A 17,767-nucleotide genomic window follows, 5' to 3' on the forward strand; every position below is an offset into this window, starting at 1 on the left:
TTGTTGCAAATTTTTTGAGGTTTGCAATATATTGCGATATTATATTGCGATATTATATATTTTTAAAAAAATCTTTTTTAAAGAAATTTTCACTAGATGACTTGAATAGCTGTTTGGAAATACTTTACTTGACACACCGTGACCACAGTGTATTCATATAATACCGTTTCATTTGTGAATGATAAAGATTGCTTTATGAAGGGATCCAGGAAGCCATGTCTGCACAAAATAGATAATTTATTGAACACAATATTTTACACTTCAACAGCAGCAAATACATTAAATGATAAATAAAAGAGCAGGTGCATTCGTCCCCTAAGTTTTTGACAAAATATAACAATAAATAAAAACTTCTGTAAAATAACAACAAAGTTGTAAACATATTTGAACAAAAATATTAAATATGACAAATAAAAGAGTTGTTCACAAACTATAACAATAAATAAAAACCTCAGTAAAACAACAAATTTGTCAACATATTTGAACTTAAATATTAAATCTGACTAATAAAAGTGCAAGTGCATTAGTCCCCTGAGCTGTTTACACAAAATATTACAATATAAAACTGCAAAACGGCAACAAAGTTGTAAAAATATTTAAACAAAAATATTAAGTGTCAAAACTTTATGTGCAGCAGTACTATATATAGTTATTTGAAAAATACGATTTACAATAAATTTAAATATAAAAGAAACAGAAACTCAATTGAACTTGTAAATAATTGACCTGAATAACTGCAAATAACTGATGAATAACAGAACCAAATTTCCTGCCTTCCTGATAGCGGTCACATGAATAAAAAGAAGAAAACACATTCCTCCAGCTGTGTTATGTATTTGTCTGCATATCGTCCACCTTCCTTGCTCAGCAATTCTTAACTGGGTCTCATAGGTTTTTGGCCAAGACTACTAGTTTATCCACTATTGCAGGCTTGAGACAAGAACGTTGGCACGTAACAATGTTCCCACCTGTACTAAAAAGCCTCTGATGGGAAGGTCTTAGCAGGAATGCATAGATACCTGCGTTTGAAATGGTCCCACATGTTCGACAGATTACTTCTTGTTGATGCAACCATGGCGAGGCACTGTCGACAGGGCTGTTTTTTTGTCCCTTATAGTCTTTTTCTTGCCAAAATACTTCCAAAACTCCTTTTGGAGACGGTCTTGCCTCGTTTCCTTTCTTCAACGTGTTGCTTTCTTGCTTTCACTTTGAGAACGGCCCCTCCTCCCTCCGCTCTGCTGTTCGGCCCCTCCTCCCTCCACTCCACTGCCGCGGGGGCAGGGGGAGGAGCCGATGACTTGCTGGAGGGAAAGAGAAGCTGTGTGCTCTCCTTCCCTCTCCTTCCTCAAAACAAACGTTTGTAGATTAAAAAAAATGAAATAAAAAAACTATCGCACGTCCTTGCGATGGGACTATTGCGCATGCGCACATCGCGATGGCGATGTTTAAACGATATATCGTTCAGGCCTACTTGACATTGTCATAAGCAATAATGAATGCTTATAACAGACGTCATTTAGCGTTATCCGGCAAGTTATCTCACTTTTGAATGATGTAAAAGACCCAAACTGGACATAAATGGAGTTAGTAACATAATTTGCGGGATGACACTTAATGACATCTGTCATAAGCATTCAGTAATGCCCATGATAGTGTCATGTCATGAATATGACTGTCTTATGACAGTCTGATGACGCTATTGTCAACTAAAGTGTTACCAAATACCATAACAAGCAATTAATGAAACAAGTGGAACAGTAACTGAAGAATTAGCACAGAACATGAACTGTGATTGTTATTTACATCTGTAGCGCTGCAATGCATACTAGGAGGCATGTGTTGCCTATTAATAAATATGCCCCACTGGACGATAAGCCGCAGGATTCAAAATGATGGAAAAAAGTAGCAGTTTATAGTCCTAAAATTACGGTAGACACACTTAGGTAGAGAGATTATCGGTGCCAGGATTCGCAATCAAGTAGCATACACTGCTGGCCAAAAGTATTGGCACCCCTGCAGTTCTGTCCGATAATGCTCAATTTCTCCCAGAAAATGATTGCAATTGCAAATGCTTTGGTAGTAATATCTCATTTATTTTGCTTGCAATTAAAAAAACACAAAAGACAATGAAAAAAAATCATTTTACACAAAACTCCAAAAATGGGCCGGACAAAAGTATTGGCACCCTTTGAAAAATCATGTGATGCTTATCTAATTTGTGTAATTAACAGCACCTGTTACTCACCTGTGGCACGTAACAGGTGGTGGTAATAACTAAATCACACTTGCAGACAGTTAAAGTGGATTAAAGTTGACTTAACCTCTGTTCTGTGTGTACCACATTGAGCATGGAGAAAAGAAAGAAGACCAAAGAACTGTCTGGGGACTTGAGGAGTAAAATTGTGAGGAAGCATGGGCATTCATTCCACCTGTGTTAATTTTATTGTATTGTTGAGAGAAATAAGTACTGCCTTTAAAATAAATGTTTTTGTACTACTGTAAGACATTTTGAATAAATAATTGACATAAATTTGTTTGGCTATTTCATGAATTAGTCATGTACGAGTACGATGCATCGATAATTGTGATAACCGTGATTATCGTTCAATAATCGAATTGTAGCACCCTGAATTGTAATCGAATCAAATCGTGGGGTGCCAAAACTGGCACACCCCTCGTTGACACTGTTGTCCCCTCGGACTGCAGGACAGTTTGAAGTTGTTTGGATGTTAGTCGAGGTTCTTTATCCACCAGCCGCACTATCTTTAGTTAAAATATCTCGTCAATTTTCCGTCCACATCTAGGGAGGTTAGCCACAGTGCCATGGGCTTTTCACTTATTGATGATACGGCGCACGGTAGACACAGGGACATTCAGGTCTTTGGAGATAGACTTGTAGCCTTGAGATTGCCCATGCTTCCTCAGAATTTTGCTTCTCAAGTCCTCTGACAGGTCTTTGGTCTTCTTTGTTTTCTCCATGCTCAATGTGGTACACACAAGGAAAGAGGACAGAGGTTGATTCAACTTTAATCCATTTTAACTGGCTGCACGTGTGATTTAGTTATTGCCACCACCTGTTATGTGCCACAGGTAAGTAACAGGTGCTGTTAATTACACAAATTAGAGAAGCATCGCATGGTTTTTCAAAGGGTGCCAATACTTTTGTCTGGTCCATTTTTGGAGTTTAGTGTAAAATGAAAATGTAATTTTTTTTCCCATTCTCTTTTTGTGTTTTTCATAGCAAGCAAAATAAAGATATTACTACCAAAGCATTTGTTACTGCAATCATTTTCTGGGAGCTTTATCTGATGTCTTTTTTTTTTTTTTTGCTACACCCTGAGCGATGACCTGATTGTTAAAACAAACAAGCGTCAGGTGCCTTGGCGTTTTCCTTTATCACATTTTTTTTTTTCCGTCCAGGTTTGTTTGCTCACTGTGTTTACCGTGGCTCTTATGGAGTTTGGGGTCAGCGTGTTCTTCAGCTGAGATATTCTGTTGTGTATTTAATACTGTTTTATTTGTTCTTTCATTGTAAATCGCCGTTTTGGTTTGGTAACTACCACAACACATATTCTGTGATTATGATACGCAATTTCGCGCACTGGCGGGACTAGGAGAGGGCAAATGAACATACTATACATAACATATTTTTCAATTTTATCAAACACTTATTTTTTCGTCTTCATTTTTAACTTTTTATTTATTTATTTTTTTTATTATTTTATCTCAACAAAACTTTAATCCCGTAACAAAACTTAACAAAACCAAACATAATTTGAAGCAAAATAAAATCAAACTTAACAAAACTTCAACTTAAAATTTAAGTTCTATTAACAAAAAACTGAACAAAACTTAAAACAAAACTTAATTAAAAAAAAAACTTAAAACTTAATAGAACTTAAACAAAAACTAAACAATCGAAAGCAAAACAAAATAAAACCTAAAACATAATTTGAAGCAAAGAAAATCAAACAAAACTTCAACTTAAAACTTAAGGTCTATTAACAAAAAACTGAAAAAATCTTAAAACTTAACAAAAAAAAAAAAACAAACAATCAAAAGCAAAGTAAATAAAAATCAAACATAATTTTAAGCAAAATAAGATCAAAACTTAAAACCAACTTAAAACTTAAGTTCTATTAACAAAAAACTGAACAAAACTTAAAACTTAACAAAAAAAAAACAACAACCAACTTAATAGAACTTGAACAAAAACTAAACAATCGAAAGCAAAACAAAATAAAACCTAAAACATAGTTTGAAGCAAAAAAAAAAAAAAAAAAAAAAAAAAAATCAAACAAAACTTCAACTTAAAACTTAAGGTCTATTAACAAAAAACTGAAAAAATCTTAAAACTTAACAAAAAAAAAAACAAAAAACAAAAAAAAACAACTTAAAACTTAAGAGAACTTAAACAAAAACTGAACAAAAAAAAAAAAAACAATCTAAAGCAAAATAAAATCAAACAGAATTTTAAGCAAAACAAAATCAAAACTTAAAACCAACTTAAAACTTAAGTTCTATTAACAAAAAACTGAACAAAACTTAAAACTTAACAAAAAACAACCTTAAAACTTAATAGAACTTAAACAAAACTAAGCAATCTAAAGCAAAACAAAATAAAACCAAACATAATTTGAAGCTAAATAAAATCAAACAAAACTTCAACTTAAAACTTAAGGTCTATTAACAAAAAACTGAAAAAATCTTAAAACTTAAAAAAAAAAAAAAAAACTTAAAACTTAATAGAACTTAAACAAAAACTCAACAAAACTAAACAATCGAAAGCAAAACAAAATAAAACCGAAAACATAATTTTAAGCAAAATAAAATCAAACAAAACTTCAACTTAAAACTTAAGGTCTATTAACAAAAAACTGAAAAAATCTTAAAACTTAACATAAATAAAACAACTTAAAAACTTAATAGAACTTAAACAAAAACTGAACAAAACTAAGCAATGGAAAGCAAAACAAAATAAAACCAAAAACATAATTTGAAGCAAAATAAAATCAAACAAAACTTCAACTTAAAACTTAAGGTCTATTAACAAAAAACTGAAAAAATCTTTAAAAAACAAATTAAAACTTAATACAACTTAAACAAACACTGCACAAAAATAAACAATCAAAAGCAAAGTAAAATAAAACCAAACATAATTTGAACCAAAAATAAAATCACACAAAACTTCAACTTAAAACTTAAGGTCTATTAACAAAAAACTGAAAAAATCTTAAAACTTAACAAAAAAACCCCAACTTAAAACTTAATAGAACTTAAACAAAAACTGAACAAAACTAAGCAATCTAAAGCAAAACAAAATAAAACCAAACATAATTTGAAGCAAAATAAAATCAAACAAAATTTCAACTTAAAACTTAAGGTCTATTAACAAAAAACTGAAAAAATCTTAAAAAAACTAAACAAAACAAAAAATTAAAACTCAATACAACTTAAACAAAAACTGAACAAAAATAAACAATCTAAAGCAAAGTAAAATAAAACCAAACATAATTTGAAACAAAATAAAATCAAACAAAACTTCAACTTAAAACTTAAGGTCTATTAACAAAAAACTGGAAAAATCTTAAAACTTAACAAAAAACCCCAACTAAAAACTTAATAGAACTTAAACAAAAACTGCACAAAAATTAACAATCTAAAGCAGGGGTCCCCAAACTTTTTCCTGTGAGGGCCACATAACCCTTCTCTTCTCTGATGAGGGGCCGGGGTCAGTTTGTAACAGAAAAAGTGTGACGATTGCAGGAGTGCCTAAATGTAAAAATGTATTGTTTTTCAGAAAGCCACAATCAATAACCCTTTCTGGATTCTTCACGGAACCAAAGTAAATAAAATAAAAATGATATAATATAATATAGTATAATATAATATAATATAATATAATATAATATAATATAATTAGGGCTGTCAAACGATTAAAATTTTTAAGCGAGTTAATCACAGCTTAAAAATTAATCGTAATTAATCGCAATTCAAACATCTCTAAAATATGCCTTATTTTTCTGTAAATTATTGTTGGAATGGAAAGATAAGACAAGACGGATATATACATTCAACATACTGTACATAAGTACTGTATTTGTTTATTATAACAATAAATCAACAAGATGGCATTAACATTAATATTCTGTCAAAGCAATCCCTGGATAGAAAGACTTGTAGTTCTTAAAAGATAGATTTTAGTACAAATTATAGAAATTTTATGTTAAAACCCCTCTTAATGTTTTCGTTTTAATAAAATTGGTAAAATTTTCAATCAAAAAAATTAACTAGTAGCTCACCATTGTTGATGTCAAGAATTACACAATGCTCATGGTGCATAAAATCAGTCGCACCCAAGCGCCAGCAGAGGGAGACAAAAAACACAAGTAACAAGTGGACATGACACTGCTGTCATTTTAATCTGTTTGAGCGGGGCATATGCGTTAATTGCGTCAAATATTTTAACGTGATTAATGAAAAAAATTAATTACCGCCCGTTAACACGATAACTTTGACAGCCCTTAATATAATATAATATAATATAATATAATCAGGGGTGCACATAATTTTTTTGCCCAGGTTCTCAGAGGAGGACCTGGAGATGTGACTTGGTCCTCATTGAGTTTGAGAGCCGACCTGATGCGATAAATTTATGACAAGCTTTACTTAGAGCCAATTAACTTTGATTAATTATATTAACAGTTAATGCTTGATTAACATCAACTGGCACAACAAAATTGCCATTACTTTGAAGTGAAATGTAAAGAAATAAACATAAAAGCACCAATTCAAAATAAAGGGCATTATGCGGCTCCCACATTAACTCCAAGCCTTTTTAAAAGTGGGATGTCCTCCTCATAAGACCTCATTGAACGTGCATGTTTAGCTTTGTAAAATGCGAGCAAAAACACGTTTGTCAGTGCATGTCGCTGTTCATTACCTTTATTCCGCCCTATTCCGCCACATGTCCATAGGGCGAGTGGGGTCCTGTTTGACATCGATAGTTTGCTTAATTGCCACATGCTCTCTGTTTTTTTCGTGCTTTTCAAAGTTTGGATGGCTGAAATTCTTTGACCCTACATAAAATGCGTTGCTCTAATCGGCGACATTGGGATTCTCACGGCACATTTTGTACCGCATTTCCGTGCGAGCATCATTCGCTTCTAGCCATGGTACCTCCTGTAGCCACTTTTCAGCAAAAGTCCTTTTTTTCGGTAGCTCTGGTGACGTCTCTGTCGTCTGTCTGTCTTTTGACGGGGGTGGGGGAACACGGAAGTAATTACTCAGTGTGGCCTGCCTCATCGACATTTTGAGAAGTTATTTTCTCGTGTCCGCCGCAAATAGAGTGGTCAGCCATCGGTACGCAAAAGCGTATGGAAGCCGTTGAGGGCCAGCGCGTTTGTCTACGTCCAGTACGCATGTGCGGACCACTTATGTGCACCCCTGAATGTAATATAATATAATATAATATAATATCATGTAATATAATATAATATAATAATACTGTATTAATTAAATAGATAATAACCAAATAACCATTGCTCAGTTCTTCACAGAAAAAAGCCAGGACATAAATAACTCTATTGAAAAAAAAAAAAAGGAAAAAAAAAAAATTTTTTTTTTTTTTTTTACAATTTTTTTTTTTTTGTTTGTTCAGGGGGCCGGACCAAATGTGGCTGCGGGCCGTATCCGGCCCGCGGGCCGTAGTTTGGGGACCCCTGATCTAAAGCAAAGTCAAATAAAACCAAACATAATTTTAAGCTAAATAAAATCAAACAAAACTTAACAAAAACAACTTAAAACTTAAGTTCTATTAACAAAAAACTGAACAAAACTTAAAACAAAACTTAACAAAAAAAATCAACTTAAACTTTAATAGAACTTAAAACAAAAACTGAACAAAACTAAACATAATCTAAAGCAACATAAAATAAAACAAAAAATAATTTGAAGGAAAATAAAACAAAACTTGAACTTAAAACTCAATAGAACTCAAATGTAACAAAAAAACTGAACAAAACCTACAACAAAACTGAAAAAAACTTGAAATTTAACAAAATAAACCTTAATTAGAACCAAAATAGAACAAAACGTAACAAAACTTCAAGTTAAAGCAACACTATGTAACTTTTTGGTTTTGGTCAATTTTAGCGACACCGGTGGACAAAAGCGGTAGTGTTTTGCACATTTTTGCAGAACACCGTTTTTATTTTCTCGTCTCATCTCATCTTTACTGTTCATTTTGCTTTTGCTGGTCCTACTGTGAAATATCGAAAGTGCTGTCATGTTCATTAATGTTCCTCTTGGGTTCAAATTGAAAGAGTTGAACAGATGACGTGCTTTTGTCGCTAGAGTCATACAATGGTATGAAAAAGTATCTGAACCTTTTGGAATTTCTCACATTTCTGCATAAAATCACCATCAAATGTGATCTGATCTTTGTCAAAATCACACATATGTTAAAAACAGTGTCTGCTTTAACTAAAACCACCCAAACATTTATAGGTTCTCATATTTTAATGAGGATAGTATGCAAACAATGACAGTCGGGGGAAAAATAAGTAAGTGAACCCTCTGCCTAAGGAGACGTAAAGAGCAAGTGAAACCAATTTTTACCAAACAATTTAAGTCAGGTGTGTACCCAATCACTGATGAGTGGTTTAAAGCTGGCCTGCCCACTATAAAGGCAAGAGTTGTCTTGATTGAAGCATTGTCTGATTTGCATCATGGCTTGATCAAGTCTGAAGATCTGCGATTAGGATTTGATGATTTGTATAAAGCTGGGAAAGGATACAAAACCATCTTTAAAAGTCTGGATGATCATCAATCGACAGTCAGAGAAGTCTACAAATGGAGAAATTTTGGCACTGTTGCTTCTCTCCCAAGGACTGGCTGTCCACCAAAGATGATGCCAAGAGTTCAGTGCAGAATGCTCAGAGAGGTAAAAAAACAAAAACAAACAAAAAAAAAACATTGTTGCTCGTTTATTGTTTGCAAAAAGGTACTTGGACACTTCCCAGAAGTTGTGGCAAAATATTTTGTGGACTGATGAAACCAAAGTTGAATTGTTTGGCAGTAACACACAACGTCATGTGTGGAGGAAAAATTGAAGAGCTCACCTCATCCCCACCGTTAAGCATGGTAGAGGGATCCTGATGATTTGGGGCTGTTTTGCTACCTCAGGGCCTGGACAACTTAGAAGAATGAATTCAAAAGTTTATCAGGATGTTTTGTATGGAAACCTGATCCAAAACACAGAAGTAAATCAACTTCAGAATGGTTTTCGAAGTACAAAATACACGTTCTGGAGTGGCCAAGTCAAAGACCAGACTTGAACCCATTGAGATGCTGTGGCATGACCTAAAGACAGCGATTTATGCCAGACATCCCAGTAGGGCTACAGCTATCGAATATTTTAGTCATCGAGTAATCGACTGAAAATTCTATCGATTAATCGAGTAATCGGATAACACAAATATATTTTTAGGTGAAGAGCAATTATAAATATACATGAGAAAACAAGACATTTCATCTAATCTTGAACCGTTTTCAGTCAATCAATGTCTTTATTTTTGATGTATATTGTTGAAAACAGCCAACAATTGTATCTCAGATGTAACTAGAATAAAAAAAAAAGACTAATTCACTGCTTTCACTCAAAAACCTTTAGATCTTATTAAAAAAAAAAAAAAATATATATATATATATATATATATATACCTAAAAATGCCGTTACGCTTGATAACACACATAACTTAAAAATTAGGATTTTTTCCCCACGTGTTTCAATTGGATTTCTATTTGTGTCAAGCCATTTTTAAGTTCTAGTTAAGTTTTAAGTTAGTCTAAACTGTAAATCCTGATAGGATTTTGAGTTTTTGCAGTGTTCAAAATAAATGTATGAAACAGGCTGTATTGGAGCACATTAGGGACCAGTGCTACTTAGTGTTTTATTCAGCAATGCCTACTGAGCTAAAATTGATAGTTAGCATGATTGAGTTTTTATTTTACACCCTCATCACTCCACAACGCTATTTTATGTTAAACCCTGTATGTAAGACACGTTAGCCACGCATCGACAGTGGTCATAATTAATAGAAACCTAGCCCTCCGCAGGGCTAACGTTGCTTGAGTTAGTGACAGTAACGTTAATCTTTATTTATTAGCGCTTAGCGCTCTTTATTAGCGCTTAGCGCTCTACTGCTTTAAGATGGCGGCTGTTTACTAACGCTGCCTAGACGAGTCTGTCCTTTCGCATCTAGTTCAACATACACGTGATCTCTATGAGACTCAGCAGACGCTACCTACCAACGTAGCATCGTGCGGGCTACTATTTAGCAACGTCGGCGTCGTTTGTAGCGGCTGTCGGTTGCAGTAAGTTTTTTTTTTTTTTTTTTCTCTCTACGCACGTTACATCAGCACGTTGTCCCGCATTAAAAGTAGTCCGAGCAAAACGTGATGCTTAGAGCTGTCAAAATAAACGATTACTCGAGGTGAATAAAATTACTCGGCTCAGTTTTTAAACTCGAGTTACTCGAGTATTCGTTTCAGCTCTACATCCCAGGAATCTGACTGAAATACAGATGTTTTGTCGAGAAGAATGGGCCAAGATTAGTCCAGATCGATGCGCCAGACTGATCTGCACCTACAGGAAGTGTCTGGTTGAAGTTATTACTGCCAAAGGGGTGGGGGGTGGGGGGGGGGGTACAAAATGATAAATGTGATGGTTCACTTAGATATTTTCCCCCTTCTGTCATTGTTTGCATACTCTCCTTATTAAAATATGAAAACCAATAAATGTTTTGGGTGGTTTTATTTAAACCAGACACTGTTTTTTTACCTGTGTGATTTTGACAGAGATCACATTTGATGGTGATTTTATGCAGAAATGTGAGGAATTCCAAAAAGTTCAGATACTTTTTAATACCACTGTACTCTAGAAGCCCGGTAGCGTAACCCAGTGACGTCACCGCCCTGCGACTTCAACAACATTAGCGACCTATTGGTTAAACTAATTTTTACAAATTGTACAAAAACGAAAACATCAAGAGGGATTTTAAATTTATTTTAACTCATAATAACGCCTATCTTTTAAGAACTACAAGAACTCTATCCGTGGATCCCAGAGCCTTGTAACAAAACTTCAATTATTATTGATCTCATACTGTTTGAAATGTACTTATTTCCTCCAGTGATTCTTGTACATATTGTACAAGTACCTCATTTTTCACTATAAATCTCACTCCAGTATAAGTCGCACCAGCCCAAAAACCCATATTTCAGGCTCAATATTCTAACCAAAGACTTTTCTGTGTCTGCTTTCAGAGTGCTGATGCCAGCGACGTCGTCCTTGGAGGAACAATCTGGTAGCGCTCAAATGTCTACTCTTTGGATGCGCCCTTGGAGAAAAACTGTCTTGAATTTTCTCGCTATCCTGAGAGACGTCCGCAAAGAAACTAGCTTTCATTCCGTTAGTGCGAGCCAATCAGAGAAGTGCCTATTTCAGACTTTGGACACGTTTCCAAAACAAGACAAATCAAACGTTATATATGAGCTTTTATTTTTTAGCCATCGGGTTGATGTTGACACATTTAGCTAATGTTGCGCCACTGTTATTCTTCTCCTCAAAGGTTTTTTGCCAAGAAATGGAGCCATACGCCGCAAGTATTTCCGAAAACAAGTAGCAAAAAAAAACATTTACCTCTCACACATAACTTTCATGCTCGTGCATACTGTATTTTCCGGTGTATAAGTCGCATTAACGTACTAAAATAAAATATGTACTCATTGAAAGCGATAGATGGAGCTTATGCTGAAAATTATGACAACATTTTCTCACATTTAGCGCCGCATCAGTGTTTAAAATGTGCTGTGAAAATTTTAGAGTCACTTTTTTTGGACATTTACGACATTATTTAGCAATTTAAATATTTATTTTTAAATAACAAGTATTAGGCTTAAATATTTAAAACCAGAACTAATTTAAATCTTAAATGTAAATCTTACATATATATCTTAAATGTAAATGTTAAATATAAATCCTTAATCTAAATGTTAAATCTAAAATGTTAAATCAAATCCTAAATCTAAATCTTAAATATAAATCTTAAATCTAAATGTTAAATCTTAATCCTAAATCTAAATGTTGAATCTAAATTCTTAAACTAAATGTTAAATCTAAATCTTAAATATATATTTTAAATCTAAATGTTAAATCTAAAATGTTAAATCTAAATTCTTAATCTAAATGTTAAATCTAAATCTTAAAGTCTTAAATATAAATCTTAAATCTAAATGTTAAATCTAAATCCTAAATCTAAATGTTAAATATAAATGCTTAATCTAAATGTTAAATCTAAAATGTTAAATCTAAATCCTAAATCTAAATGTTAAATCTAAATTCTTAATCTAAATGTTAAATCTAAATCCTAAATCTAAATGTTAAATCTAAATTCTTAATCTAAATGTTAGATGTAAATCTTAAATATAAATCTTAAATATGCCTTAAATATAAGTCTTAAATCTAAATGTTAAATCTAAATCTTAAATCTACATTTTAAATATATGTCTTGAATCTACATCTTAACTATACATCCTAAATGTAAATTTTAAATATAAATCTCAAATCTAAATTGTAAATGTTAAATGTAAATCCTAAATCTTGAAACGGGTGGAACTAAATATTTATGTAATATGTAAATTCATATGACTGGTGACCGGAAGTAAAAAAGAAATAAAAGTTGGAGCAGCTCAGACTGTGTTTGCATATTAGCTAAATATTTAGTTTCACCCGTTTCAAGATTTAGATTTAAGATTTACATTTAAGATATAAATTTAAGATCTACATTTTAAATATGACATATATTTACATCTACATTTCAAAAATAGGATTTAGATTTAAAGTTTACATTAAAGATTTAGATTTAGATTCAAGATTTAGATTCAAGATTTAGATTAAATGTGCAAAAAAAAAAAAAAGTGACTCTAAAATTTTCACACATTTTAAAAACTGCGTTAAATGTGAGAAAATGTCGTAACTTTCAGCATGTGCTGCTTTACAAACGGCGCCCCATAGGAGCTACCACAGCTAGTAGATGGCAAATCCATTTGAGCCTGAGAGACATCCGCAAAAAAACTAGCTTTAGCTAAACTATTTTGAAAACGCAGACTTCATAACCTATTGGCATGACACGGGAAACGGGGCCGATTTGTCGGGGGCCTATTTTCAAAAATTCAAATATCATAGACACTATGACTATTGACGTGTCACTTCGTCATTCTTTGCGCGACGCCTTGTCAGAGGGGGCCGAGCTTCATTTAGTAATAGCCAAAGATGGCACACGCTCATGTCGGATTTAAGCTAGGATTTACATACGATTGGATTTAACTACGAAAGCTGTACCGCATACAAACAGGAAGGATTGTCTCAGGAATTATTTGCTCGAGGATTCCAGGTCAGTATATTTTTCGCACCATGCATGCATGATTGAGTCATTTATTCGCAGGAATGTTCTTCTTTGTTTACACATGGAGGCGGCTAATTTTCGTAGCTGACTAGCCTCAAAGTTTACTTTTAACCGAGAATCGAGACAGTTTTACATCCACATCTGTAAAGAATTCAGGGATTTAACCATTTATTCACAAGAATTTTCGCCAGAAAAGTTCCATTTACGCCAGGCGACCGCTAGCCTCATTCGCTAACATAGTAGCATTGTACTTCGTCAATATACATAAAATAAACACTAACTGCACGGTTTCTTTGCTTTTAACCAAGAATCAAGACTGTTTTACGTCCATATCTATGTAGATTCGGGGATTTAAGCATTTATTCACGAGAATTTTCGCCAGAAAACCTCAGTTTACGCCAGGCGGCCGCTAGCCTCATTTGCTAACAGTATATAGTGTATCATGATAATGAAGGGCTATTCTATTCTATTCTATCCTATTGTATTCTATAACAAGTTGTGATTGTATATAGAATTTATTAAAAATCTATTTACTGTACATATTATTTATGATTGATTCTACATGTTTTCCCAAAGTATGAAGTTTCTGATGTTAAATTGAGTGATTTATTAGCTGTTGAAAACTTAACGGTAAACTTAAAAAAAAGTTGCTATTTTGGTCAAAAATTTATATATGTTAAATATTGCTATTGATCCTGAAAATATAGGTGATTATCTCTGCATTTGGTGATTTTTGTGCATCTAGTGTAAAATCTGAGACTTTTATAGCCATTTTAAGTTGTGTCATACTCATATAAAAATTAATCGGGATTTTGTGAGGGAACGACTTTGAATTTTTTTTATGCCGCTACTCATGAAGACTCATATATGGCTAATGTAGGTGCCTGTTTTGGTTTTAGGTCGGTAGCAGCTTTGGTTTTGTAAATATTTGAAGTTTTTGAAAATAGGCTCCCTACGAATCGGCCCCGTTTCCTGTGTCATGTCAATAGGTTATGAGGTCTATGCAAATATTTTCAAAACCAAAGCAGCGACGTCAGAAAGGAAAACATGCGGAATCAATTATAAATAACATGTAAATAGATTATTAATAAATTCTATATACAATCACAAGTTACTATAGAATAGCATATCCCTTTATTATCATTTTAGACTATATACTGTTTGCGAATGAGGCTAGCGGCCGCCTGATGTAAACAGAGCTTTTCTGGTGACAATTCTTGTGAAGAAATGCTTAAGTCCCCGAATTCTTCACAGATATGGACGTAAAACAGTCACGATTCTTGTTTAAAAGCCAAAAACCCGTGCATTTAGCGTTTATTTTACGTAAATATTTTTTAGTACAATGCTACTGTGTTAGCGAATCTGGCTAGCGGCCGACTGACGTAAACAGAGCTTTTCTGGTGAAAATTCTTATGAATAAATGCTTAAATCCCCAAATTCCTTATAAATATGGACGTAAAACAGTCTCGATTCTTGGTTAAAGGCAAAGAAACCCTGCATTTAGCGTTTATTTTACATAAATATGTCGAAGTACTGTACAATGCTACTCTCTTAGCGAATAAGGCTGGCGGCCACCTGACATAAACAGAGCTTTTCTGGTGAAAATTCTTGTGAATAAATGCTTAAATCCCCGGGTTCTTCATAGATATGGACGTAAAACAGTCTAGATTCTTGTTTAAAAGCAACAAAAAAAAACGTGCATTTAGCGTTCATTTTACGTCAATATGTCTAAGTACAATGCTACTCTGTTAGCGAATGAGGCTAGTGGCCGCCTGACATAAACAGAGTTTTTCTGGCGAAAATTCTTGTGAATAAATGCTTAAATCCCCAAATTCGTCATAGATATGGATGTAAAACAGTCTGGATTCTTGGTTAAAAGCAAAGAAACTGTGCAGTTAGTGTTTATTTTATGTATATAAGTCGAAGAATGACGCCAATGCCGTAGCGGTTCCCATTCTCCCAATGATTATTTTTCACAACATTTCAAAAAGCATGCATGGTACGAAAAATATAATAATTACCTTGAACCTCAAACAAATCACTCCTGAGACAATCCTGTTTGCAGTACAGCTTACGTAGTTCTTCAAAAATCCAAGCTTAAATCCAGCTTAAACATGAGCGTTTGCCGTTTTCTCCTGACTTTACTTAATAAAGCTCGGGTAATGAAAAATAATGCAACTTATAGTCCAGAAAATACGGTATGTGGGAATTTTCTTTGTGAGATTTTTCGGATTTTTTAACGCGAGAGTGTTTTTTTTCTTTGTGTGTGTGTATGCGTGTATTCCGACTTGATCTCCTCTCAGGACGATGAAAATCGTTACTTGATGAAATGCAAACGCACGTCACCTGTTTGAGCTTGTTTTCAAACCTCGTATGTTCAAATCTGCAGCATCAGCACTTAAGTGCCTGTTTTGTTTCATTCTTTCTACTTGTGGATGTATATACTGTAACTAGCTTTTTTGGCGCCAAACTGGACTTTCAGGAGACTTCAGTGCCAAAACTGGACAACTTTTCAAGGCCCCTGTTATCTTTTCTCAAGCTGCGAAGAACTGGCTCCTATCTTGCCGCGGAGTTAATGTGACACTCTTAAGATAGCCAGTCACCGTCACGGCTGCGAATTGCCTCAACTGCTCAGATTGTGATTAGCGCTAAGTTGCTAGCCACCGGGAAAAGCCATGACCCAAAACTAACGCGCCAGGATCTGTTTCCGGGCGCCACTTGGTCACTCAAGGTACGCTTCATTTGTGTCGAGTTGTGAAAATGTCTGCACAATTGTCTCTTCTATGTGGAATGGTACCCAACTGGAAGAGTGTTAGCGTGTTGCCGCTAATTTGTTGCTTGACAAACAAAAAAACTAAAAGAATTACAGTCAAACAACAGATTGACTCTTGGCATTTTCTGTTTCGGGAATTGCTCCAAAGTCGATTTATGACCCCTAGCAAAAAGTAAGGAATCACCTCTTATCATGTAGAACAAACTCAGATAAAAAGCTTGAAAAAAATAATTAGTTCAAAAGTGCAACTCTTTTGCATTCAGAAACACTAAAAGAAATGGATAAAAAATATTGTGGTGGTGAGTAAATGTTAATTTTATAGAGCAAGTACAGGGAAATATATATGGAATCACTCCATTCTGAGGGGAAAAAATGGAATCATGAGAAACAAACAAAGAAATAACATTCAAAACACATCTCTAGTATTTAGTAGCACCACCTCTGGCTTTTATGACAGCTTGCAGTCTCTGAGGCATGGACTTGATGAGTATTCTTTATCAATTTGATGCCAACTCTCTTGGATTGCAGTTGCCAGGGTTATTTTTTTTCTATTTCCACCAAAGGTTATCAATAGGGTTGAGATCCGAGCTATTTGCAGGCCATGACATTGACATGACAAAAGTTCCAGCATCATCACATTGTCCAATGCGGATTCTTGATTCTTGACACCTTGTCCAATGCGGATTCTTGATTCTTGACAAGGTGATGATACTGAAACTTTTGTTTGGTGCCGTTCCAGTGAGATTTACAACGATGACTGCCTGAAGAAGACATCAAAATTCCCTCAGTCCTTGATGATTATGGGGCTGCATGTCAGGCAAAGGCACTGGGGAGATGGCTGTGGTTAAATCTTCAATAAATTCACAAGTTTACATTGAAATTTCAGACAGCTTTCTTATCCCTTCAATTGAATATATGTCATTTTCCAAGATGACAATGCATCATGCCACAGAGTAGGGCTGGGCGATATGGTCTTAAGTACGTATCATGGTAAATTTAGCAGATTTACCTCGATAACGATCAATGACGATAAATTCGCCCAAGCGGACTGTTATATGAAATGAAAATCTGAATCAATGCATGAAATACAAATTAACCGTTTCTCGTTGATTTATTTACCAGCTTCCAATTTCACAATTGTACATTCAGTCTAAACATTATGTCTATAAACTTGGGGTGTCTAAATTATCGCGTTAACGGGCGCTAGTTAATTCTTTTAATCACGTTAAAATTAGGGCTGTCAAACGATTAAAATTTTTAATCAAGTTAATTACAGCTTAAAATTAATTAATCGTAATTAATCGCAATTCAAACCATCCCTAAAATATGCCATATTTTTCTGTAAATTATTGTTGGAATGGAATGATAAGACACACGACGGCTATATACATACAACATACTGTACATAAGTACTGTATTTGTTTATTGTAACAATAAATCCACAAATGGCATTATTAACAGTCTTTCTGTTAAAGTGATCCACGGATAGAAAGACTTGTAGTTCTTAAAAGATAATTGTTATAGT

At 33.9% G+C, this 17,767-nt stretch overlaps 1 protein-coding gene across 1 annotated transcript in view; it reads left to right on the plus strand.

The window, feature by feature from the left end:
• The window catches only part of si:ch73-335l21.1 (insulin receptor substrate 1-B), a 55,178-nt gene extending 43,033 nt beyond the window's left edge, over positions 1-12,145 (plus strand). The window contains exon 5 of the mRNA XM_057854331.1: positions 11,329-12,145. Coding sequence (XP_057710314.1) covers positions 11,329-11,336 — 8 coding nt within the window. The 3' untranslated portion in view covers positions 11,337-12,145. The remainder of the gene's footprint in view (positions 1-11,328) is intronic.
• The last annotated feature ends 5,622 nt before the right edge of the window (positions 12,146-17,767 follow it).

The sequence above is a fragment of the Corythoichthys intestinalis genome, chromosome 13, assembly GCF_030265065.1.
Source record: "Corythoichthys intestinalis isolate RoL2023-P3 chromosome 13, ASM3026506v1, whole genome shotgun sequence".
In the NCBI taxonomy this organism is placed as follows: Eukaryota; Metazoa; Chordata; class Actinopteri; order Syngnathiformes; family Syngnathidae; genus Corythoichthys; species Corythoichthys intestinalis.